Below are 27671 nucleotides of genomic sequence, written 5' to 3' on the forward strand. Positions count from 1 at the left end.
AAGTTCCGGCCCGCCAAGCCTACTCCCGGATGCGTGCCTCGTCGGCTTCCGGGCGCGGCAGCGTCGGAGGCGGCGCTATATCCGGTAGCGATGGAGGAGGCATCCGCGTCTCGCTCCGTAACTGCGGAGGCTTCGACGGCGGCGGAGACGGAGGAGCGGCGCGGGTGGAGCGAGGCGCAGTTCCGGCACTACAGCTTCGCCACGCGGCCCATCGCCCGGCTGCGCCACGGAGACCCGCGCGCCGAGGAGCTGCTGGAGAACGAGGTGGCGGGAGGACGCTGCCCCGGGGATGGGGGACTCGAGCCGCCGCGCGAGGCTGGTGCCGGGGGTGGGGTGGTGTTGGGGGTGCCGCGTCGCTTCGGCGGGCTCTTCCTTTGCCTGACCTCCGCTCTGTCTTTGCTTCCAGGAGCCGGTGGTGCTCACCGACACCGATCTGGTTTATCCCGCCCTGAAGTGGGACCTGGATTACCTCCAGGAGAATATTGGGAACGGGGACTTCTCGGTGTACCGAGCCAGTACCCACAAGTTTCTGTACTACGACGAGAAGAAGATGGCAAACGTGAAAAACTTCAAACCGAAATCCAGCAGAGAGGAGATGAAGTTCGGGGATTTTGTGGCACAGCTCCAAGAAAGCAAGCAGCAGGGAGGTAGAAAAAGGTAATAAACACCTGATGGTTACCTGAATAATCAGAGGGGGGGAATAAGGGGCTAATGTGGGATTTGCTTCTGGCTTCATCTGCTAGGTTCCAGCTTGGCAGAGTGCGATGGGTTTTTTGCATATAGGCAACCTTGGCTCTTTTATGACTCGTGGACTTCAACTCCCAGAATTCCTGAGCCAGCAAAGTGTAAGTTCCTGTTTCTGGAAGGATTTTTAGGCAGTGAACATTGAACAAACCTCCTCACACATTTGGCAGTGCATTGCTACATTTGCGTAAAGTGTTACATTTGTGTTAAATAGACAGTCTCGTATATTGGCATTACATTTCTACAATTATTTTCCTACAATTTTATAAAAGAATAACTTTTATTTCCTTCAGTGTGTTTACACAACAGTGATGTAGTGTAGGCCATATAGTATAAGTTCATGCAATGTGCTAAGTCATTCATGCACACACATAAAAACCTTTTCTTCCCAATTCTAACACCAATAAACACCAGACTATTTGAGCGCAGTAAATTTTCACCGGTGGCGTGAGGGAAAAGAGGAAGAGGAAATCTACTATTGCTGATAATTTAGTTCAGGGTGAAAGTGCTGACTAATCAGAGAACGCAGACATGTTGAAGTAAGATTGACTGTTAACTTGGATAAGAAGGAGTAAGAGACATCTAGTGGCTGAGGGAAAAAACTGGTGATAATTTAAGGAAGAAGAGGAAATTTGAAGAGAAACAAGATCTATTTCGGAGGGCTTGCTAATAATTGACTTATAAATTGAGGAAACTCAAAGAGTAATTTTGGATACGGGAAACTTAATAAAACAGTTGTAGAGGAACTGTAGTGGAAAAGTTAATTTAAAGCAGTATTAAAAATGACAAGCATCCCAAATTTGACAAAAATTGGTACAGGAAAGAGGCAAGGAATCCAAACTACAACAATGGAACCAAGTCCAGCAGGGCAAAAGATCTACGGAAGGACTTTTACAGAGAGAGAGGTCAAATTCATTTAAGGATCTACAACAGATGTTACAAGCAATACAGGAGGCTATGTTAAAGAACCCTGAGGATTTGAAACGAGAGATAGAAGTAAGGAATGACATGGGAGAAATGAAAGAAAAGATGAGATCGAGGGATGATAAATTTGAACGCTTTCAGCAACAAATTTTAAAAAATGAACAAAAACTACAGGAGATGGAAGATAGAATGGGAAGAGAAGAAAGGAAAGTGGAGGAGATGGAAGAAAGACTAATTCAGGCTAATAGAGACCTCAAACAGACAATAATCCAATTGGAAATAGACAAGGCTTCCCATTTTCTACGATTTCAGAATATGTGGGAAGGAAAGAATGAAGATCTTCTGGAGATGATGGCGGAGCTATTGGAACTGGGAAGGAAGAAATGATTAAGGACATGGATGGAATCTATAGAATTCACACGAACTACGCACGTAGATATAATTTACCTAGAGAAGTGCATATTAGATTTGCTAAAAAATCGACACGCAATGAGATTCTTCATAGGACTAGAGAAGATCCACTAGAGCTATGAGGAAGACAGCTTGTGGTGCTTAAACAAGTCCTGAAAAGTGTAAGAGACCTAAGGCGACCCTATCAAATGTTTACAGCAAAACTAACAAGGAAAAATGTAAATTTTCGGTGGTTGACTCCAGAAGGGATTATGGTATTTTGGGGAGAAAGAAAGTTGAGATTGGACACGGTGGACAAAGTAGAAGAGTTTTACAGAAAAAAAATTGATAGTGAGGCTGAATCAGAGGAAAGAGAAAGAAGGGAAGAAGGAGAACCAGGAGAACAGTCACCAAATAGGGGGGAATCCCGAATCAAGGAAAAAGAAAACGGGGAAAAAGCGAATGTGGACACTGGAAAAGACAATGATGGTGGACGCAAGGAGTACAAAGAAATTAGACAAACGAGGGCAACAAACCCTAAGTATAAATAGAGGTTTTCAAGAGGCATTAGCAATTCTATCATTAAATATTAATGGGTTAAATTCTCCAGGGAAAAGGAAATATTTTTTTTAGTAAATTGTATAAGACAAATGTGGATATAGTAGTGTTGCAACAGACGCACATAAAACAGCAGCATCAATATTTGTTAAAATGTTCCAAGTTAGGAAAGACGTTTACCTCTTCATCGCAACAGAAGAAAGGGGGAATTGTAATGTATGTAAAAGAGGGTATCTTGGCCAAACAGGTGTATAAAGATGAGGAGGGCAGAATATTGATAATAGAACTAACTGTGGATGGGAAAAAACTGATGTTGGAATATATGCACCTAACAAGGGTCAAAAACTATTTTGTAAGAAACTGTATAACATGATTAGAGACTTAGAATGTGTTAATCTGTGTATAGTTGGGGATTTTAATGCGATTGTAGACAAAGAACTAGATTATAGAAATAACAGACGAAAGAAAGAGGTTAGAAGGATATTACCTAATTCATTTTTTGAGATGGTGGAAGAATTAAATATAAAGGATTGTTGGAGGGAAAGAAATGGAGATAGGAAACAATATACTTACTGTTCAGGTAGACATCAATCTTGGTCTTGAATTGATATGGTTTGGGCATCGACACAGGTGAATTTGGGAATTGAAGTTAATATTGACATAAATTTGTGGGCAGACCATAATCCCATTAAAATTAAATGGAAGGGGCAAAAAAAGATAAGGAGATGGACCCTAAAAAGAGCAATTTTTAACCAAGATGAATTTAAATTAAAGATGGATGATCATATGAGCTTGTTTTTTTAAAGTAATAAGAATAACCAGAATCTGTGGGACACGGCAAAAGCCTTTATGAGGGGTACTGCAATATCATATCAGGACTTTTCAACCAGTGGTACGGGTACCACCTGTGGTACATTGGCACCTGGCAGGTGGTACGTGACCATCCTAGAAAAGTAGTGGGGGAGGGGAATAAGCTGAACTGGTGGCAGCCTGAGCGAAAGATGGCTGGAGCTGCAGGGCTGTCAGGGCTTAGCGGAAGCACCAAGATCAGTGCTGCTTTCCAGCTGATTGGCGCTGCTTCAGGGTTGTCAGGGTTCAGTGGAAGCACCAGGATCAGCACCGGGCTCCAGCTGATCCTGGTGCTTCTGCTGAGCCCAGAAGAAGCGCCGATCAGCTGGAATGTTGCAACATCTCCAGGGTCTTGTGATTTATATTCAGATGCTTGGCAACTGATTCATATTTATGATGGTCACAGTGTCCCAGGATAATGTGAAGTGACCAAAACCTGCTGCAACCACCCAGCAGATGGGTGGAATTAAAACCAAACACCTCCCACCTCACCTTTGCTGCCAATCCCCAACAGAAATGCTCACAACAATGAAAACCTCGAACAGGAGGAAGAGCGCGGCCAGGCAAGCAGGCAGGTGTCTTGCTCGGCTGTGGCTTGGGGGGCACTTTTTTCAGTGCCATTGTAACTTCAAACAGTCACTAAGCGAACTGTTGTAAGTCGAGGACTACCTGTACTTTATCACTTTTTTCCTTTTTTTTTTGGTCATCAAATTTTTGACACCTTGCTAGGCGACTAGTGGTACTCGGATATTGCCATATCCTAAAAGTGGTACAATGGGTGAAAAGGTTGAAAAGCCCTGTCATATATGGCCAAAGACAACAAACAAAAAAGACAACGGCAAAAAAACTTAGAGGAAGAACTTAGTAAACTGGAAAGGGAGTTGCAGGAAGAACCCATAAAACGGGCACTGAAACATCAAATAGATATAATTAAACATAAACTAAATATCATTGAAAAGGAAAATATGGCACAAAACAAATTAAAAACATTAAACAATTTTTTTTTGAAAATGCAAATAAGCCGGGAAAATGGCTGTCTTATAGACTAAGGAAACGGAAAGAAAAGAACCAGATTAGCCAATTATATAATGAAGGAGAGTTAATTTACCAAAATGAGGAAAAGAGGAAGGTAGCGTATGAGTTCTTTAAAAACCTTTATGAGGATAAGGAAAAGGTAGAAGAAGGCAAGATGGTGCAACACCTTCAAAAAGCAGACCTGCCCAGAATCTCAGAGGAAGGTAAAAATGTATTAAATAATGAGATAACAGTAAGGGAGATATCTGAGGCAATTAAAAAACAAAAAAGTAACAAAAGACCAGGTCCAGATGGTCTACCTTCAGAAATCTATAAAAATCATCAGGAAATATTAAGCCCACTGCTGTTAGAGGTGTACAATGATGTACTGAATAAAGCCAAGATACCTGAATCATGGAAAGAAGCAACAATCACATTGATTCCCAAAGAAAATTCTGATTTGACTTATATTAAAAACTATAGACCGATATCCTTACTAAATTCAGATTATAAAATATTCATGACAATTATGGCAGATAGACTAAAGAAAATTTTAGAGAACTTCATTCATACTGACCAAAACGGCTTCCTTCCTGGACGGCATATACTGTAAGGAATAACATTAGGATTATTTTGGACAGGATAGAATATTATGAAGCTCATAACAAAAAACAGATGGCTTGATATTCATTGATGCGCAAAAAGACTTTATACTAGAACAATTAAAATATATGGATTTGGGGGAAAAATTTATAAAGATGTTCCAAACAATTTATTTCAGACAAGAAGCTAGAGTGGTGATAAATGGGGGAATGACAAAGAACTTTTTAATTCAAAAAGGCACTAGACAAGGCTGTCTGCTATCTCCACTGCTTTTTATTTTATCATTAGAGATTTTACATAGAACAATTTGAGAAGACAAACAAATTAAAGATTTAAAAGTAAGAAAAGAAAGTTTTAAAGTACAGGCATTTGCGGACGACCTTGTATTTATTATTGAAGAGCCTGTACAATCTGTTCTTAGGCTGATGGAAGTGGTGGAGGACTATGGAGAAGTAGAAGGCCTGAAAATAAATAAGGATAAAAAAAAATGATAATTAAAAATATGACTGAAGAGCAAAAAAAAGGAGGGAAGGATAAATATGCAGATTACGAAAAAAAAAAGATATTTGGGAATCCAGTTGACAGCGAGATGCATCACTCTGAAAGAAGACAATTATGATAAATTAATGGTGCAAATTAGGTCTGATTTGGGAAATTGGGGGAAACTACAGTTATCTTTAATGGGTAGGATAGCCACCATTAAAATGAATGTTCTTCCGAAAATATTGTTTCTATTTCAGTGCATACCAGTTTGGCTTAAAAAGGATTTTTTTTACAAATTTGGATAGACTTATTTCAAAATTCATATGGCAAGGGAAACGACAGAGAATCAGATTAAAACTATTACAAGATGCTAGAGAAAGAGGAGGATTTGGCCTACCAGACTGGACAAAGTATTATCAGGCAGCGGTGTTGGTCTGGCTAAGCGAGTGGATGCATCTCAAAAATACAAGATTATTAGCACTAGAAGGTCATGACCTACAGACAGGGTGGCATGCTACTTTGTGGAAAGACAGACATTTAGTCCAGCAACACTTCCGGAAGCATTATATTAGGAGAGCATTATTGGATATCTGGAAAAAATAAAAAGTAATAATTATAGGAAAATCCCCAACTGGGTGTCTACATTAGAAATATATACACATCCAAATTTGATAAAACGTGGGGGTGCTGTCACCTCTAAAGATATTTTGAATGAGAAAGGAGAATTAAAAGCGAGAAATACCTTAAAGCAGTGGTTCTCAACCTGTGGGTTGGGACCCCATTTGGGGTCGAACGACCATTTCACGGGGGTCGCCAAACAAGGCTGTCCGCCATTTTTTCCCCCTTTTCTTTGGCCACACCCCTGGCACCCGGTGATGTATAAGTGGTTGGGGGTCACCACAACATGGGGAACTGTATTATGGGGCCGCGGCATTAAAAGGTTGAGAACCACTGCCTTAAAGGAAGGAGGAATTGATCTGGAATGGTGGGTGTATCTTCAAATTCAATCCAAATTTAATAAAGACAAAAAGGAACGGGGCATAAAGCAAGACTCTTCAAAATTAGATAAAATCTTATTTAGCAGGGAAGGCAAGACTATAAGTAAATTATATCGATATTTATTAGAGGAAGATATGATTGAGGAACAGGTGAAACAAATGATGATAATTTGTTGTAAATATTTTGGGCACAATATTGATTTGGATATTTGGCGAAGTTTATGGGGAAAAAAATCTAAAAATTACTCTAGCAACCTCCTATAAGGAAAACCTCTATAAGATGTTTTATAGGTGGCACCTCCCTCCCACAAGATTAGCACGAATGAACAAGGGGAAATCCTCGATATGCTGGAAGTGTGAAGAGACCGTTGGGAATTACTACCACATATGGTGGCAATGCCCAAAGGCACACAAATTTTGGAACTTATTAAAGAAGTGGTTGGAAGAAATTTTGCAAATAGATATAGAAACCAAACCGGAATTTTTCTTATTGGGAATTATAGAAAGAAAATATAAGAAAGACACAAATTATTTACTACTGCATATAGTAACAGCGGCACAAATAGCCTTCGCTCAAGAATGGAAAGAAAAAGATACTCCAACCGAAGAGGAAATATTATTGAAAATTTTCAATTGCGCTGAAATGGATAGACCAGGGGTAGGCAACCTCTGGTCTATCCAAAATTCTGGGAGTTGAAGTCCATGAGTCATAAAAGAGCCGAGGTTGTCTACCCCTTGTATAGACTTACATGGGAACTCAAGGACAAAAGTGAAACCAAGTACTATAAAATCTGGGAATAATTTTATGATTGGATAGACAATAAGAGGGTAGCCAAGATAAATGTATAGTGCTAGACTAAAATATAGATTATAGACAAATGTATATTTAAAAGATAAATAGATACATAGAAATAAGGGAAAAAGTGTTAATAGTACATTATAAATAGTGAGCAAAGTTCAAGAACTATATGTCTATATGAGTACTAATACTATTGTAAAATGTTGGAAGATGTATGGAACCAATGACGTCATATCTATGTCCAATGTGTTTTTAATTTTGTATTATTAATAAAAAATTAATTAAAAAAACCACCAGATTTAATGCACCTGCTGCATCTTTAACCTGATTGTGTTGCATGAGCACAGTGAAATTTATACTTACATAAAAGCATCTTCCTAATCAAACTGTGTTTTCCCAGTGTTGTTTACTATTTTGGTAGTTGCTTTTCACCATGTATTGATCCTTGTTGTTCTAGGTCAGGGGTCTTCAAACTCGGCCCTTTTATGACTCGTGGACTTCAACTCCCAGAATTCCTCAGCCAGCGTGCCTGGCTGAGGAATTCTGGGAGTTGAAGTCCACAAGTCATAAAAGGGCCAGGTTTGAAGACCCCCTGCTCTAGGTACAGATGCATTTTCTATTGCCTTTTCGTCTGTCAGGTGTTTCTGCACTGCCATTCCAAATCCGGCAAAATTACCCAGCCGTTAAAGCAAACTTGTTTCCTTTCTTATGTTTCAGTTTTGACAGATTGGAAGGCAGCAGACCTCTGGCTGTATGCTGTTCCTTCCTGTCCTCTCTCTGTCCTTTCTGAGGAATAGTCTGCACTCATGTGGTGGCAGAGGAGGAGGAGGCAGTGACACTGCTGTGTAGGCCCAGAACTCTGTTGCTTTCCTGCTGCTGAAGGTAAACATCGTTTAGTTTTTTTTAAAAAAAAAAAAATCAGCATTTTTTTTTTCAGTTATGAGATGGGCTTCCCAAGTAAAAAAATGCTATCTCCTGACACTGCATTGCCCACATTATAGGTTGGTGATACTGAAAGCTCTGAGAAGTCCAGAAGAATTACTGTGTTGAATTGTCTGGACTTCTGACCCATAACACCTATACAGGACCCCAGAAACGTAAGATTTCATTCTTTTTTTTCAAGGACCACTAGTCATTTGTTGGTAGTATAATACTCATGACAATTCTTTTTCCAGCTCTGTAAGCTAGGTTTTGTTATCATTTCTGAAAGAACTATGCAGTTGATTGACCGATAATGAAAAAGCTAGTTGGATATATCTTTGCACACACGTTTGCATTTCTTTTTTTTTTTCATTATTTTCTGGTATATACAGGTTATATCTCCAGCAGACCTTAAATGACACGGTTGGAAGGAAAATTGTGGTAGATTTCCTGGGCTTTAATTGGAATTGGATTAACAGACAGCAGGTGAAGCGAGGCTGGGGTCAGCTGACATCCAACTTACTACTGATTGGCATGGAAGGTAACCAACCTGCCTCTTTGGACAAGTAATTTGGTTTTAGTAGTCCTTTAGTGCTACCTGTTGAGAAATTTCTATGGACCCTATGTCAGTGTTAGGTAACTGAATTTGGATGCATTGTTTTCTTCTCAGTTATAATCTTACCTAATACAATATTCTCAACATGTTCCAGTTAGACTAAGAGGGAGAGTCCAGAGACTTGATTAAGTTAAGCTGGGAGCTGACAAACAACAAGAACCACATTTTGTTGAAAATTATGTGGTGATAATCAGATATGACCCCAGGCTGCTTGGATATTCATACAGTTAGTCTGTAGGGACCCACTTCAACCCCACATCTTAAGAAAGCAGAACTCTTGGAAACAATTTCTTTCAACAGGAACTTTTATTAAGAGTAGTTGATAGCAGGCATAATAGACAGGAGCTGAGATTTCCTGCGCAGAGTGATAGGTTAAGGTATCCCCAAACTAGATCCCACCCCATAGTCTGCCCGTCCAGTATGGGACGGCCAATCCCCAGGTGTTAAGTCCATTGTAGGAAAAGGGGGGATAACATGGCCCATCTCCAGTTCATGCAGCGATGGTCAGCGGCTTCTTCACACCTTCCTCTGAGAGCGTAGAAATAAACCAGGCAGTCGGTTACATTCCTTATTTCCTCCCTTGTTCTAGCTAACAGTTTGGGAAGATAAAGTTCAGAGAGAGACATAGCGCAGGAAGCAAATTGTTACATTGTAGCAGGCAGCAGACACAGGCAATAAAGCAAAAGGTTACATTGTAGCAAATAGAAGTGAAAGCAATAACACCACAGGCATATCCTCCCTCCCCCTTGGGAGTATGGCAGAATCCAGGGAAAGGTGAGATTTGTTTTTAGATCAGAGGAGATAGATAGAAATGAAATAGAAATGGGTTCTGACATATTCTTTTGACTTAGAACCATTCAAAACTAGGGCTCTGAACAAAGGGACTTAAAACCCCTGCCTGAAGTTATGGCCATTGCAGTGCCCCATCTGTCTGTCTTCCCATCCTACTGGGTCCCTGCATGTCTTGGGGTAGCTTTCCACTCTGCTGCCTCCCCCCTCCCTCCACCCCCTTAATCATGGATCAATCACTTTACCTTTTTGGTCGATTTTTGGGAAGCAGCTGCTCCATTGCACAGTCTTCCTATAAAAGGGAGGCTGTGTGGCACTATCCTGGACGTGGTGCCATTTTGGTGACATCTGCAGTTGTGGGATGAAATTTGTGCAGCCATTCCCAATAACCTGTAGAACAAAGACCTGCTGGAAATTAAAGTTCACATTTTGTAAAATAATTCCAGAAATTTGTCTCGGTCTTGCTTTATGCAGGAAATGTGACACCAGCTCACTATGATGAACAGCAGAATTTCTTCGCTCAGATTAAAGGATACAAACGATGTATTCTGTTTTCACCTGATCAATTTGAATGCCTTTATCCTTATCCCGTGCACCATCCATGTGACCGGCAAAGCCAGGTGAGATGACATCTTGGTCAAATCATATTTTTTGCCTAAGACACAAAGCATAATTTTTAAAGCTGGTTTATTACAAAATTCGTACGTACCTTTGTATTTTCTCTAACCCAGGGATCTCCAACCTTGGCAACTTTAGGGCTTGTGGACTTCCAACTCCCAGAATTCTGGGAGTTGAAGTCCACAAATTGTAAAGTTGCCAAGGTTGGAGACCCCTGCTCTAACCATCTGCCTGAGAAGTTCTTAGATATATAGCAAATGATCATATGATGCACTTAACTCAATCATGGAAAATTAATGTATCATAAGAATATCCTTATCCAGACAACTAAAGCAGTCAACTAAATCTTTATCTAAGTAGGCTGGGAAGTGTTAGCCTCATACAACTGCAGGGCTGGCTGTTTGGTGATAAAATAAAAGAGTAATCTAAACTGTTTACTAGAGATTAATACTTATTTAATTATCATCATGAGACAGCGTTGTAGAGAATTTAAAAAAGAGTTCTCTTTAGTTTTTTTCATTTCTGTTGCAATTGTCTGTAGAGTCCTCCTACAGACTCACAGGGAGGGTACTAAAAAGAGTGAGGCTGGATAAACTCCCCTCATTCTGTCTGTAGGGTTCTACTATTGGATCTTCTAACAGAGATTTCTTTGTAAATTTGCTTGTTGGAGGACCAGGAGCTGACAGTGACAATTTCTTTTCCAGCAGCTAATAGTGATGATGATGATGATGATGATGATGATGATGATAATAATAATAATAATAATAATAATAATAATAATAATAATAATAATAATAATACCCCCAGTGAGGCACTACCTTGACGTGGTTGTGGGGCTTGTGTACTCTGAGGAAGATGAGAGCTATGCCAGAGGTTCAACCATACTGGATAGGTCTCATCAGAGGAGTCAGACAAAGAGTGTCTCTCCCATAAAAAATATGGTGAGACGTAATTACAGAATGCCATACCGGCTCGGATGTCGCTCGGGTTAACAAGGTCCGCGCTAGATATTGGAGTTCCTGGATATCTGCTGAAAAATGGGTTACAGGACTCAGGACTGTTGGCTGAGCAACCAGGGCCAGCAGCTGCCGAACTACTGGAAGAAAAGGTGTTTATCCATCGCAGATACACAGTGATTGAAAACAAAGAAATAATGATCTGTTACTACAGATCAAGTACAACAAGAAGAGGATACACCAGTTCTGGAAAGAACAACATCTAGAATCAGAAATAACAGAAGAGAGACTAGCAGATCAACGCCGATTTATAATACGAAATAAAGTATTCACAGAAACAGAATAGGACAAACTGCAAAGGTTTACCCAGGGCAAAGAAATCAAAGACCAGAAGTAATTCAGAATGTAGAGGCAAACCAGGGGGAGTTGGCAGTGAAAGAATCCGATAGAGATATACAACTGTTCTCATTTGGAAACCAGGCACCTCTACCTCAGGAAGAACAAAACTCTCTAACTAAAGAAATAAAAGAATTGAAACAAAGAATAACTGAGCATCTAGAACAGCACAAAAACAACAGAATAAGGCTACCTGCATTGAAGCTTGTTCCAAAGAAACAGCTAGCACAAGCATTAAAAGATGCAAATACTGCAATATCAAGTATAAGAACCAATTCACTGCAAGAAACAAACCAACTAATGTACAGCACAGCTGCAGTTATAACAGAATACCTGGGATGCAAAATCAAAAAAGAAGAAAAACAAACAAACAGTGCACCACAAAAATGGAAGGTTAGACTAGAAAATAAGATCAGCAAGTTAAGATCACATGCAAGCAAGCTAGAACAGATGAAAGAAAAGAAGCTGAAGAACAAGAAGACCAAAGAATACCTAATCAAGAAATACCACTTAGAAACAAGGAAGATCACGGAAGCACTGGAAATAATAAAGCAACAAATAACAGCTATAGCCAGGAAAATCAGTAGATATGAAGCTCGAATTGCAAATTATAGGCAGAACCTCCAATTTCAATCCAATCAGAAACGTTTCTACCAATCCATCAATGGAGAAACTGCAAGGAATCAGTCAGTACCCGACAAGAAAAAAACAGTGCAGTTCTGGAAGCAGATATGGGATAACCCAAAGAAATACAACAAGGATGCGGCTTGGTTAAAAGAGGTGGATGCAAATAAAAAAGAAGTTGAAATGAAAGAACTAGTAATAACAACAAAAATGGTAGAAAAAAGAGCAAAGAAAATCAAAAATTGGTCAGCACCAGGTGAAGATGAACTACATGGGTTTTGGTTGAAACATCTAACTGTTATACACCCACTCACTGCCAAGCAGTTCAACAATATACTACAAGGAGAAGAAATTGAAAAGTGGCTAACAACTGGGAAAACCTACCTAATAATGAAAAATCCAGCAAAAGGGGCAACACCAGGCAGCTACAGGCCAATTACCTGCTTACCAACAACTTTCAAATTACTAACTGGTGTGGTAGCTGATGCAGTACAACAGCATCTAGTTGAAAACAATCTATTTCCACCTGAGCAGAAAGGAAACCGCCCCAATAGCAGAGGAACAAAAGATCAACTCCTAATAGACAAAATGATCTTGGAAAACTGCAAGAGAAGGAAGACCAACCTGAATGTGGCATGGATTGACTACAAAAATGCATTTGACTCTCTGCCACATGACTGGATAATCAAGTGCCTAGAAATAACAGGAGTCAGTAGAAACATCAGAAAATTTGTGCAAAGAGCGATGGCACAATGGAAGACACAGTTGCAGATCAATGGTGAGAGGCTGGGAGAGGTTAATATCAAGAGAGGAATATTTCAAGGAGATTCATTATCACCATTACTATTTGTTATTGCACTGTTTCCTATGTCAACAATACTGAATAACTCAGGACATGGTTATCAAACATCAAAAACATCTGCTAGACTATCCCACCTCCTTTACATGGATGATCTGAAGCTGTATGGAAAAACATCATCTGAAATAGAATTGCTGCTCAACACTGTCCATATATATAGCCAAGATATTGTAATGGAGTTTGGCTTGGACAAATGTGCCACACTTACTATCAAACAAGGAAAAATAATGAAAACTGAAGGAATCAAAATGCCCCACGAAAATAACATTAAGAGTCTGGATGAGGAAGAGTACTACAAATACTTGGGTATCCTTCAAGCTGACAACATCAAGCACACTGAAGTCAAGGAAAAGATTAGAGGTGAATACATCAAGAGAGTGAAGAAGATCTTAAAATCCAAACTCAATGGAGGAAATACCATAAAGGCAATCAACACTGGGCAATCCCAGTCATTAGGTACACAGCTGGAATAGTGGACTGGACTCAAGCAGAACTAAAAGCAATGGATAGGCAGACCAGAAAAATAATGACAATGAATCATGCCCTTCATCCACTCAGTGACATTGATAGACTTTATCTACCAAGGCAAATAGGTGGGCGTGGAATGCTACAAGTACATCAAATGGTTGAAGAAGAAAAAATGGCTTTGGAAGAATATCTGAAGAACAAGGATGAAGATGCACTGAAATTAGTATATCAGGAAGGCTTACTGACTACTGGAGAGACCAAATTGGCCTACAAGAAAGACCAAATGAAGAACAGAATAGAGGCATGGGAAGACAAAGCACTACATGGCCAATACGTGAAAAAAATAGCTGGGAAAGCAGATAATAATAAGACCTGGCAATGGCTAAGAGCAGGAAAATTGAAGAAAGAGACCAAGGGACTAATTCTGGCTGCACAAGACCAAGTCTTAAGGACAAACGCATATAAAGTCAAAATTGAGAAGACAGCAACAGACAGTAAGTGCCGCCTATGCAAAAAAGCTGAAGAAACAGTGGACCACCTGGTAAGCTGTTGCAAGAAGATTGCACAGACTGACTACAAGCAGCGGCATGACAAAGTAGCAACAATGGTGCATTGGAAGATCTGCAAAAAATATCATTTGACTGTAAGCAAAAACTGGTGGGATCATAAAATAGAGAAAGTCATAGAAAATGATAAAATTAAACTGCTCTGGGAGTTCAGAATTCAAACAGACAAGCACCTGCAACATAACACCCCAGACTTAACAATTGTCGATAAGAAAGACAAAAAAGTCTGGATAGTGGACGTGGCAGTGCCTGGAGATAGCAGAATAGACGAGAAAGAACTGGAGAAGATAACAAAATACAAAGACCTGCAAATAGAAATAGAAAGACTGTGGCAAAAACAAGCAAGCAATAGTAATAGGCTCCTTGAGGGCAATCCCAAAACAACTGGAGCACCACTTGAACACCATTGGCATTGACAAATTTGCAATTAGTCAATTGCAAAAGGTGGCCTTACTAGGAACTGCTTCCATCCTGCGACGATATCTGTAATACCATCAAACATCCACATCTGCCTATCCCAGGTCCTGGGTAAGGACTCAATAGTTAGACAAAATGCCAAATCCAGTCTGAACATCTGGCTGACTGTGCAATGATCCAAAATAACAACAACAACAACAACAAACAAAACAACAAACAACAATAATAATATAGTAGTAATACTATAGTACAATATAGTACAATATAGTACAATAGTACTACCAATAGTAGTACTAATAGTAATAGGCGCCTTGGGTGCAATCCCAAAACAACTGGAGCACCACTTGAACAACATTGGCATCGAAAAATTTGCCATTAGTCAGTTGCAAAAGACGGCCTTATTAGGAACTGCTTCCATCCTGCGACGATATCTGTAATACCATCAAACATCCACATCTGCCTATCCCAGGTCCTTGGTAAGGACTCGATAGGTAGACAAAAATGCCAAATCCAGTCTGAACATCTGGCTGACTATGCGATGATCAATAATAATAATAATAATAATAATAATAATAATAATAATAATAAAACAACTATTGCTTCCCATGGGACCTAGTCTTACTGTATAGTTTTAATGTAATGCCCAAAAGTAAATGAATTAATTCTGGAAGAGTATTACTGGTCACTTGCTAAATGAGGACACCAACCTCTGGTTTATTCACCTTGCTTGAAAGGGACAGTTTAAGCCAGGGGTGTCAAACTCGCAACGTCAAGTGACAGGTCATGACGTATCGCGACTTTTTTTCCATTGCCGGCAATGGGGTGGGCGCGGTTTTGGCATGACGCATCCGGGCTATGGGCCTTCATTTGATACCCTTGGTTTAGGCCATAGAGTCCCAGCCCCCTTCTGGAATACAAGTTAAAGCCAGAGTGGATCTAGATCAGAAGTAAGAAATCTGTCCACACCATATGTTGAATTATACATTTCTTCATCCTTCACTGTTAGCTATATTGCTTTTGGCTGATGGGATTTGGTCTAGTTCCCAACAGTTTGCTTCATCCAAAAATATTTGGAGATATATTGTCTCCACCCTCTTCAAGAACTTGGTCTTCAACAGGATATTAATGATACTAATTCCTTTCGTAGAAGAGTCAGGCATCTTTAGATTCACCCAGTAAGTCACCTACTGGTATTCACGGAAGTCAAAAGTTAGGCAAGAATAAAGCACTGAGAAAAGTAGCTGCAGCCTCCATACAATTTGTCCGTAGTCTTGGTCACTTGAAATTGCATATAAAGATGAATTAATAAAATTAGGGGTGATGCCAAGCATGCACCAGTGTTTCCATCTCTTTTATTGGAACTGCAATAATGAGAATGTTGACCGCCTTCTCTTTGAAATGCCAAGTGAGATTGATGCACCAGCTTTGCATCTAAGAATTCCACCAGTCATTCAGAAAGTCTATGCAATGGATGTGGATGCTGTGCTTTGATATTCTCATGCTTGTTTCAGCATCCGGGTTCCTCAGTAATCAGGGTACCCTGCAGTAAAGGAGAGGATATTTGAGGGCAACTAAGTAGATCATCTCTTCCATTTCAACAATCTGCTGGTGAGATAATTGTTAATCTCCAGTTAGCTCTGCATCATTATATCCCTCTGTTGGTCTTTCTAAATTGGTTCCCCAATCAGCGGAGCTTAAAAAACTCCCGCAAATTTACACTTTACTAGAAAGTTATAGTAGCTGTCAGGCGTGCTGATTTATAGTCCTTCCAGGCTACTGTCATGAGCTTAATGTTTGCAATTATTTCAGACATCTCAAGAATGCTTTACTTGGTTATTAGATCACTTAAATAAGGCCAGATTAGATCTTGATTTTTATCGATATAGCACAATCCTGCCAATCAACGCTCTATAAATACCTGGTATTTTCATATATGTGTTCCGTGTTTTTCTTTGCTTGGCAGCATTGGCTGATTGCATCTTAAACTAGTGAACAAAAATGCTGAGTGTAGTCACTCACAATCAACAAAAAGAGTAACTGGTGGGAAGTAGAGCGCAGTTTCTTGAAGGTGGTGGTTTTGATCTCTAGTTAAAGTTAGTAACGAAGTTCATTTTCTTTGAAGTAGCCGGGGTGGGAAGCACAGGGAGAATCGTTGTGTTGTTTCCAGTGACTTCAGTGGTGCCTTCTTCTCTCCTGCTAGGTTGACTTCGACAAACCCGACTATGAGAAGTTTCCTAATTTCCAGAACATAGTTGGCTATGAAACCGTAGTTGGCCCAGGCGATGTGCTATATATTCCCATGTATTGGTAAAACATCTGGGATGAGAATGGGACAGAATGAGCTGCAGCAGAGGCTCTGAACCTCGTGTCTTTTGCTCTGACTAGGATAGATATTTTTCTGTTTGTAAAGTGCCCCCTGCAGGAATAGCAATAATCCTTGATACTTGTTCATATGCAGAAAAAGGTTGATCCCTTTTTCTGCTGTAAGATTTACATTTGGGACACATCCTTTCAGTGAGAGAAAAATTGTTTGATCTCCTGCTGGTTTTGTAAATTTGCCCACTGACAAAGAAATGATCGGCCTATAATTTTAATGGTGGGCTTATTTTAACAGTGAGAGACAGAATAACCAAAAAAGAAAAAAAAATCCAGAACGCATCTCAAAAAGTTATAAATTGATTTGCATTTTAATGAATGAAATAAGTATTTGATCCCCTATCAATCAGCAAGATTTCTGGCTCCTAGGTGTCTTTTATACAGGTAATGAGCTGAGATTAGGAGCACCCTCTTAAAGGGAGTGCTAATCTCAGCTTGCTACCTGTATAAAAGACACATGTTCACAGAAGCAATCAATCAGATTCCAAACTCTGCACCACGGCCAAGACCAAAGAGCTGTCCAAGGATGTCAGGGACACGATTGTAGATCTACACAAGGCTGGAATGGGCTACAAGACTATCGCCAGGCAGCTTGGTAAGAAGGTAACAAGGGTGCGATTACTCGCAAATGGAAGAAACACAGAATAACTATCAATCTCCCTCGGTCTGGGGCTCCATGCAAGATCTCACCTTGTGGAGTTTCAGTGATCATGAGAACAGTGAGGAATCAGCCCAGAACTACACGGGAGGAACTTATCAATGATCTCAAGGCAGCTGGGACCATAGTCACCAAGAAAACAATTGGTAACACACTACGCCGTGAAGGACTGAAATCCTGCAGCACCCACAAGGTCCCCCTGCTCAAGAAAGCACATGTCCAGGCCAGTCTGAAGCTTGCCAATGAACATCTGAATGATTCAGGAGAGAATTGGGTGAAAGGGTTGTGGTCAGATGAGACCAAAATTGAGCTCTTTGGCATCAACTCAACTTGCCATGTTAGGAGGAGGAGGAGGAATGCTGCCTGTGACCCCAAGAACACCATCCCCACTGTCAAACATTTTGCTTTGGGGGTGTTTTTCTGCTAAGGGGACAGGACAACTTCACTGCATCAAAGGGACGATGGACAGGGCCACGTACTGTTGAATCTTGGGTGAGAACCTCCTTCCCTCAGCCAGGGCATTGAAAGTGGGTCATGGATGAGTATTTCAGGATGACAATGACCCAAAACATGGCCAAGGCAACAAAGGAGTGGCTCAAGAAGCACATTAAGGTCCTGGAGTGGCCTAGCCAGTCTCCAGACTTTAATCCCATAGAAAATCTGTAGAGGGAACTGAAGGTTCGAGCTGCCAAATGTCAGCCTTGAAACCTTAATGACTTGGAGAGGATCTGCAAAGAGGAATGGGACAAAATCCCTCCTCAGATGTGTATAAACCTGGTGGCCAACTACAAGAAACGTCTGACCTCTGATTTGCCACCAAGTACTAAGTCATGTTTTGCGAAGGGGTCAAATACTTATTTCACTCATTAAAATGCAACTCAATTTACAACTTTTTTGAAATGCATTTTTCTGGATTTTTTGCTGTTATTCTGTCTCTCACTGTTAAAATAAACCTACCATTAAAATTATAGACCAATCATTTCTTTGTCAGTGGGCAAATGTACAAAATCAGCAGGGGATCAAATATTTTTTTCCCTCACTATATACAGTGGGGCAAAAAAGTATTTAGTCAGCCACCAATTGTGCAAGTTCTCCCACTTAAAAAGACGAGAGGGGCCTGTAATTGTCATCGTAGGTAGACCTCAACTATGAGACACAAAAGGAGAAAACAAATCCAGACAATCACATTGTCTGATTTGGAAAGAATTTATTTGCAAATTATGGTGGAAAATAAGTATGTGGTCACCTACAAACAAGCAAGATTTCTGGCTCTCACAGACCTGTAACTTCTTCTTTAAGAGGCTCCTCTGTCCTCCACTCATTACCTGTATTAATGGCACCTGTTTGAATGTTATCAGTATAAAAGACACTGTCCACAACCTCAAACAGTCACACTCCAAACTCTACTATGGTGAAGACCAAAGAGCTGTCGAAGGACACCAGAAACAAAATTGTAGACCTGCACCAGGCTGGGAAGACTGAATCTGCAATAGGCAAGCAGCTTGGTGTGAAGAAATCAACTGTGGAAGCAATAATTAGAAAATGGAAGACATACAAGACCACTGATAATCTCCCTCGATCTGGGGCTCCATGTAAGATCTCACCCCGTGGGGTCAACGTGATTATAAGAACGGTGAGCAAAAATCCCAGAACCACATGGGGGGACCTAGTGAATGACCTATAGAGAGCTGGGACCAACGTAACAAAGGCAACCATCAGTAACACACTATGCCGCCAGGGACTCAGATCCTGCAGTGCCAGACGTGTCCCCCTGCTTAAGCCAGTACATGTCCGTGCCCATCTGAAGTTTGCTAGAGAGCATTTGGATGATCCAGAAGAGGATTGGGAGAATGTCATATGGTCAGATGAAACCAAAGTAAAATTGTTTGGTAGAAACACAACTCGTCGTGTTTGGAGGAGAGAGAATGCTGAGTTGCATCCAAAGAACACCATACCTACTGTGAAGCATGGGGGTGGCAACATCATGCTTTGGGGCTGTTTCTCTGCAAAGGGACCAGGACGACTGATCCGTGTACAGGAAAGAATTAATGGGGCCATGTATCGTGAGATTTTGAGTGCAAACCTCCTTCCATCAGCAAGGGCATTGAAGATGAAACGTGGCTGGGTCTTTCAGAATGACAATGATCTCAAACACGGGCAACGAAGGAGTGGCTTTGTAAGAAGCATTTCTTTTTTTTTTTTATAAAAATATTTTTATTGAATAACAAAAATTAAAAACATTGAACATGGTAAATCAGAATTGACATACATCTCAGTTCATATTCACAATTAATTACTAATATAAGAGACAAAAAACTTTACAATAACATCACTCTAATCTCAATCTTATCTCATTACAATGATTTCAAGGTCCTGGAGTGGCCTAGCCAGTCTTCAGATCTCAACCCCATAGAAAACCTTTGGAGGGAGTTGAAAGTCCGTGTTGCCCAGCGACAGCCCCAAAACATCACTGCTCTAGGGGAGATCTGCATGGAGGAATGGGCCAACATACCAGCAACAGTGTGTGCCAACCTTGTGAAGACTTACAGAAAACGTTTGACCTCTGTCATTGCCAACAAAGGATATATAACGAAGTATTGAGATGAACTTTTGATATTGACCACATACTTATTTTCCACCATAATTTGGAAATAAATTCTTTCCAAATCAGACAATGTGATGTCTGGATTTGTTTTCTCATTTTGTCTCTCATAGTTGAGGTCTATCTATGATGACAATTACAGGCCTCTCTCATCTTTTTAAGTGGGAGAACTTGCACGATTGGTGGCTGACTAAATACTTTTTTGCCCCACTGTATGTTCTTATAAACATTTACCATGACAGTTTTGGGGAAGCTACTAAATGAAGCAATTGTCCAGGCCATTATCAAAGTTATACTTACAGACACAGGTGGTCTTTGTTTAACACCTGCCCTGTTTAGTAACCATTTGAAGTTATAATGCAGGGGTCTTCAAACTTGGCCCTTTTATGGCTTGTGGACTTCAACTCCCAGAATTCCTCAGCCAGCAGCTGAGGAATTCTGGGAGTTGAAGTCCACAAGTCATAAAAGAACCAGATTTGAAGACCCCTGTTATAATGGCACTGAAAAAGTAATCTTACAACTGGTCCTTGCCCATATGATTGTTGCAGCATCCCCAGGGTCATGTGATTGAGATTCAACCACTTTGCAACCAGCAAGTAATCACATGATTTGATCTGATTTCATGACCAAAGTATAATAGACTATATAGTTTTTTCTCCCCAAAATGAAGAAAAGAAATAACTAAATCACAATTTAATTATCCTACAACATGTTCAGTATTTTTGTAAAACTAATATTGGAAATGCTAAAATATTATTAATTATAATATTATAATTATAATATTATATTATATTAATTTATATTAGGAATATTAAAAGACTTATTTTTTGTGGCTTGATATAGGTGGCATCACATTGAGTCATTGCTGAATGGAGGAATTACCATTACTGTAAACTTTTGGTACAAGGTAAGTATGTCTGAATTTAATATAATAGCAGTATGAAGTTTTATAAACAGACTTGTGTTTTAATTGCAAAATTATACAGTGCAGTATGATATTGATTACATTACTGCATCATAAAATCTATACTTTATTTAAATGATCAGAATTGCGTCAGTTGCTAAAATTGACTTGAATTCTTAACTTGGTTTCTTAAGTATTATCTTAGAGATAACCTTGTTGAACCTTGTAATACTTGAAATAGTGAACTCTTAATCCTAGCTTTTCTAGAGAGAAGTGTATATATGCCTTCAAGTCAATGTTGATTCCTGGTGACTGTCTAGAATAGTTCCTGCAGTTTCCTTGGTAAGATTTCAAAACCAGTTTGTCCTCGTCCTTTTCTTTATAGGCCTGAGAGAGTGATTGGCCCAAAGTCACACAGTTGATTTTGTGCCTAAAGCAGGACTAGAACTCATAGTTTCCTAGTTCAACAATTCAAGAAGCATGGGAAACTCTGAAAAATGCTATCATAAAAGCCCAGTTCAGCATAATACCACTGAAAAAGAAAAACAAGAAAGTCAAGAAGAAACCAGCATGGCTGCACAAAGATTTCTCAGACACTGAAAGTCAAAAAGGACAAGTACAAAAAATGGGAAGAGGGACACATAACTAAGGCTGATTATCAGCAGACAGCCAGAACATGCAAAGACGAAGTCAGGAAAGCAAAGACTCAGAATGAACACAGACTTGCAACAGAAATCAAGGATAATAAAAAAAAAGTTTCTTTCAACATATTAATATCAAGAAAAAAGTAAAGGAAACTGTAGGTCCACTAAAGAGAGAAGATGGTAAGGAAGTAACAAGCTACAGGGGGAAAGCAGAGCTGCTTAATTTATTCTTTGTATCAGTCTTCACACAAAAAGAAATTATAGCACAACACACCCAAAAAACCACTGCAAGAGACAAACCAGAAACAAAAATTTTAAACAACAGATTACGTCCTAGAATTCTGAAGGAGCTGGCAGATGTTATCTCAGAACCATTGCACCATATCTTTCATAAATCCTGGAGCACCTGAGGGAAGTACTTGAGGACTGGAAAAGGGCTGATGTGGTTCCCATCTTCAAGAAAGGAAAAAAAAGGACCCAGGAAACTACAGACTAATCAGTTTAACATCAATACCTAGGAAGATCCTGGAAAAGATAATCAAAAAACAGATCTGTGCACAATTAGAAGCAAACAAAGTTATAACTGGTAGCCAGCACGGGTTTGTTAAAAACAGATCATGTCAAACCAATCTTGTTTCATTCTTTGATAAAGTAGCTAAATTAATAGACCAGCGAAATGTTGTGGACATAGTATACTTAGATTTCAGTAAGGCATTCAACAAAGTAGACCACAATCTACTGCTTGGTAAGCTAGAAAAAGGTGGAATAGACAACATCACCCCCAGATGGATTTGTAGCTGGCTGACAAACCATACTCAACCAATAGTCCTCAATGGTACTACATCCACACGGAAAGAAGTAAGCAGTGGGATACCATAAAGCTCCGTCTTAGGCGCAGTACTCTTCAATATCTTCACCAATGACTTAGGGTTAGGGTTAGATGAGGGAATAGAAGAACTCATCAAATTTGCAGATGACACTAAACTGGCAGGAATAACTGAACACCCCAGAAGATAAGTTCAGGATTCAAAAAGAAATTGACAAACTGGAACAACGGGCCCTGTCCAACAAAATGATTTTTAATGTGGAGAAAAGCAAAGTTTTACATTTAGGCAGGAAAAATCAAAGATATTTATTTATTTATGAGACTTATATACTGCTTTAAGTGCAAGCACTCTCTAAGCGGTGTACACCAGTAAGCAATGTATATAGATATTTACATTGGCCCCAACAATCTGGGTCCTCATTTTACCTACCCCGGAAGGATGGAAGGCTGAGTCAACCTTGAGCCGGTGAGATTTGAACCACTGACCTGCTGAACAGTCAGCTAAAGTGGCCTGCAGTACTGCACTCTAACTGCTGCGCCACCTCGGCTCATAAATACAGATTAGGTGAGACATGGCTCAAAAACAGTAACTGTGAGAGGGACCTTGGAGTCCTAGTGGACGATCACTTGACTGTGAGCCAGCAATGTGCACCAGCTGCCAAAAAAGCTAATACAATCCTGGGTTGTGTAAACAGAGGCATAGAATCAAGATTATGCAAAATATTAGTACCATTTTATAAAACCCTAGTGAGACCACACCTGGAATACTGCAGCCAATTTTGGTCACCATATCACAAAAAAGATGTTGAGACCTTGGAAAAAGTTCAGAGAAGAGCAACTAAGATGATCCAAGGTCTGGAGGCTAAAACATATGAAGAATGGCTGCGGGACTTGGGTTTGGCTAGTCTAAAGAAAAGAAGAAATAGGGGTGACATAATAGCAGTATTCCAGTATTTGAGAGGCTACCACACAGAAGAGGACATCAAATTATTCTCCAGAACACCAGAGGGCAAGACAAGAAACAATGTTTGGAAACTGACCAAAGAGAGAAGCAACCTGGAATTAAGGAGAAACTTCCTAACAGTGAGGACAATTAACAGTGGAACAGCTTGCCTTCAGAAATCGTGGGCGCTCCATCACTGGAGATTTTTAAGAAGAGGCTAGACAGTCACTTGTCTGAAATGGCATATGTTCTCCTGCCTGAGTGGGGGGCTGGACTAGGACCTCCAAGGTCCCTTCCAGCTCTATTCTATTCCATTCTAGTTTCTAGTCTGATACCACTTCACTAAAATGACTTTCTTTAGAGAAATACGCTTTTGTTGTTAAGAAAATGAGTGGTTGTATTAGAAATAGTATTTTTGACCAGTCACAAACTTGCCTAAACACCTCCTTTTCATACGATATGTGCTATTTGGTGGATAAGAAAATACTAACTCACCTTTTATCATCCCTGACTTTTAGTAGCTACTTGCTTATTTAGTGTTGGGTGAATGTGAATTTTTTAAGCACAGTGAATCATTTGTAAACCTATTGATCTCTTCAGTTTCCTTTTGATCTTCCTGGTACCCCAGAATCAAGGATATGAATAATAGTGTCCAGATAACCGATATCTCTGTCGGAATCTGTTTTCAATTTCATTTTTGTAAATATTGCAATTTGATAAACCCTTGTTTAAGGAAGGTATTTTTCCCCCATGCAGGGTGCCCCAACCCCTAAAAGGATTGAATATCCCCTAAAGGCTCATCAGAAAGTGGCTGTGATGAGGAACATAGAGAAAATGTTGGGGGAGGCCCTTGGAAATCCACAAGAGGTAAAGTGTGAATCTCAGGCTGGTTGTAGTAACTCTGAGGCTGAGCTTGTTCAGTTTCTGACTGCATAAAATTAATAGCATAACAAATTGAAGGTGTTACATATTTAACACCCTTAAATAGTGGCGATTGAGTGGGTTGGGATAGGGCAATATTTTTCAATCTTAGCAACTTTTAAGATGGGTAGATTTCAAATACCAGCATGCTGGGAGAATTCTGGAAATCCATACATATTGCCAAAGTTGACACCGGGATAGAGCATTCAAAACATTAGCAGCAATTCTCCAGAAGATCACGGTATTACTCAAGTCTTTAAGAGGGATTTTGTGTTTACTAGAGTAAGCAATATAAGTTCAGCATTTTCTGTGTCAAGAACGAAAGTTCGGACTTGGCTTAAGCAAGCATAAATTGAAGCAGATGCCTCATTCACCAACTAAATTGCTTATGTGCTGGAGTAGCTACAACTTTCAGGCTAAGTAGGAGAGTGGCTAAAATGAAATCAAACCCCACCTTAATTTTTATGTGAACAAGTTTCCTCACTTGTAAAGTGATTGTTCAAACATTGAATAAATCATGACTTCCGATATTTACATTAACGTACCTTTCTGCACTGTTTGGAATATAAAGGTAGCTTTTCTTACTGGCTATTCAGCGACTCTTTCAATAGTGCTGGAGAAAGGACCGGTCCTTGAACTTGAAGCTGTCACAATGTCTCTGAGATCACACGATCACAGTTTTAGACATGTGGCAACAAGCATATCTTCACAATGATTACAGCATTCTGCAATCATGCGATTGCCATTCGGAGACCTTCAGAGCTGGTTTCCAACAAGCAAAATGAGTGGGGAAGCCACTAGGAATTTGAAAGTCCTGGTCATGTGATGTCACGTTCAATGACTACGGTGATATATTCTTAACTATATCTGGAACATCTGGATATGACATTTTAGTTTACCATAGCCTTGCTTAGCAGTGAGGTTGCTGGTCCCAATTGCAGCCAGTGAGGACAATGTGTATGTTGACCAGTTTTTACAAAAGGCGTCTTTGTGGTATGTATAGTTCTAGAACAGAGGTAGGCAACCTTGGCTCTTTTATGACTTGGTGGACTTCAACTCCCAGAATTCCTGAGCCAGCCATGCTGAGAGGAAAGGGAGAGGTTTCCAAGCTGAGCCATGCTGGCTCAGGAATTCAGGGAGTTGAAGTCCACGAGTCATAAAAGAGCCAAGGTTGCCTACCTCTGTTCTAGGTATTCACCAAATGTTATCACTGAGGAATACTTTTTAAAAAGCTCAGTGTTACTTGGGAGAGAGTCGGCAAAGATTCTCATGAGTTGAGCCCTTAAAATAGTTTGGGAATTGTGCTGACATTATATATTCATGTTTATTTTCTGGCGGAGTGTATATATAGTTTTGCAATTTAATATAACTTCTAGCCCGGCTATAAATCTGTTGCTAGTAAAGCATTGTGTTTTGTTGTTTTTCCTTTGAGCAGGTGGGTCCCCTGTTAAATATGATGATCAAAGGACGGTATGAGTAATCTTGGACTTCTGCAGGATATTGTTTCACCTAAAAGGGGAAGATATGAAGTGCTAATATTGCACACAGCACTTAAAAACAGATGGATTCCTGGTCCAGCTCTGATCCACTCTGCTCATCCAGGGGAATGATTAAAACTCTGAAAAGTTGCATTCGTCTCGCCTTCGACTACAGCAAACCTTATAGAATAATTCATCCTTACTAAGGAAGAACCCATCACCAGTAACTCTGTGTTCTCTGTCTGCCTAGATACAACAGTTGGTACCTGGTACTTGATGATATTTATTTGTGACAGCACCTTTGTAATCACCTATATAAGAATTACCTAGAGGAACGGTTTTGATTTTCCTTCTATATTTCAGTGTTAGGAATCAACATGGATAACTTCCAAGTTATTTTCCTGAAGGCAACCCTCTCTTTGATATCGCAACGTCTTAAAACGAAAGCTTTTTGAGGGATACAGAAAAATGAAGGACGTTAAGAGATGGAGACCTTAAGAGCTTTTAAATCCAGTGTGTCATTTTGTCATAAACAATACATTGATTTCTAATTCTCTAAAACTGGGAGAAATGCCTATGTATAGGAATTGGACTGTTTTCCACTCAGGATGTTAATAGAACGGGACAAGCCATAGCGAGTGCTCTTAGTCAATAAAACTTGTGTGTCATATTTTTCACTTAACCATGCATGGTTAATTCCTGGTTGCACTCTGCCTTCGCTAGGCCAAATTAAGTACCAGATCAATTGGTGAAGAGAGGAGAGCAGCGAAGCTATAACAAAATTGCTTCCCTTTCTCTCCCCCCCACATTTTGCTCTTTCTTATGTCTGGAAAGAAATATGAGTATGGGCTTTGTATTTCATTAAGATAGGAATGCAGATGTTAGAGTTTAACTCCCAGATAAGCAAGGAAAAGCTTCTTCATTTGCCATGAAGTCACTTTTCTACAAGAGTTTAGAAGACCCACCCTGGGTCATTGGTTTTTTTTGCCAGCAAGATAGATGATAGTTAGATATTGGGACAACATCTGTACGTAACAACCAGAGTTTCTGGGATTCTCTGCATTCCTGTTTACTGTGAATTCTATAAAGAGCTGAAGAAGTGTCTGAAGCCAGGATCCTTGGCTGTTTTGGGGAAGGTGGAACCTGAAAATGCCTTGCAGCTTTGTTACAAGTGAAGCCTTTGATATAGTTTCAAGCCATAAGGAGGCAACAGAAGACCACCGTTCCTGAGGTTGTCAGGAAGACCAGGGCAATGTTGGACTTGATGAATAGTAGTATCAATAAAATCATTCTGCCTTTGGCTGAAACAAAGCAATTCCTGTCTTTAGTCCTTGATGTGAAATGGCACCGCAGACTGGAACTGGAATTTTGCTGTTGTATAGAGCTTACGCAGAAAAGGCAAGGTGTCTCATTAGAACGAAGAAGATGAGTTGAAATGCAGCATTCTGATACGTTTTTCTTTTTTTGCCAAAGGTGTAAATTTGAAAAATGTCTAAATAATTGGTTTGGGAAAAGAATATATTGCAGTTTAGTAGTGCAAAAGCTTAGTTTACAATGCACTGATAAAAGACAGTTTTAGATACTGTCACTTTTGTTTTTTTAATCTTGTGTTTGATGCCATGCTATTAGGAAAAAAATTGTGTCTGTGATGTGCGGAAATATGTGGGAAATACATAATATCTTAAGTGTAGTTCCTAAAATACAACTACTGTTGAATGACACAAATA

The 27671-nt window shown here is 39.8% G+C and overlaps 1 protein-coding gene across 1 annotated transcript; it reads left to right on the forward strand.

Annotated features, from left to right (window-relative positions):
• The first annotated feature begins 34 nt into the window (after positions 1 to 34).
• On the forward strand, positions 35 to 27671 carry HIF1AN (hypoxia inducible factor 1 subunit alpha inhibitor). Its single transcript, XM_039345635.1, has 8 exons — positions 35 to 264; positions 407 to 657; positions 8676 to 8824; positions 10163 to 10308; positions 16793 to 16899; positions 21072 to 21135; positions 24302 to 24412; positions 25902 to 27671. Exons 1-8 carry the CDS (start codon positions 91 to 93, stop codon positions 25944 to 25946), a joined length of 1047 nt encoding a protein of 348 aa, XP_039201569.1. The 5' UTR covers positions 35 to 90; the 3' UTR covers positions 25947 to 27671.

This window comes from Crotalus tigris, unplaced genomic scaffold (genome assembly GCF_016545835.1).
Source record: "Crotalus tigris isolate CLP2741 ecotype Arizona unplaced genomic scaffold, ASM1654583v1 scf7180000017968.19369539983:2297261, whole genome shotgun sequence".
Lineage (NCBI taxonomy): Eukaryota > Metazoa > Chordata > Lepidosauria > Squamata > Viperidae > Crotalus > Crotalus tigris.

What these genes read in the sequence shown, in the direction of transcription:
- HIF1AN (XM_039345635.1), top strand. Translation starts at nt 91, where the DNA reads ATGGAGGAGGCATCCGCGTCTCGCTCCGTAACTGCGGAGGCTTCGACG. An exon ending in CTGTAAACTTTTGGTACAAG is followed by an intron (nt 21,136 to 24,301) that starts GTAAGTATGTCT and finishes TCCCCCATGCAG; the next exon opens with GGTGCCCCAACCCCTAAAAG. An exon ending in CCCTTGGAAATCCACAAGAG is followed by an intron (nt 24,413 to 25,901) that starts GTAAAGTGTGAA and finishes TCCTTTGAGCAG; the next exon opens with GTGGGTCCCCTGTTAAATAT.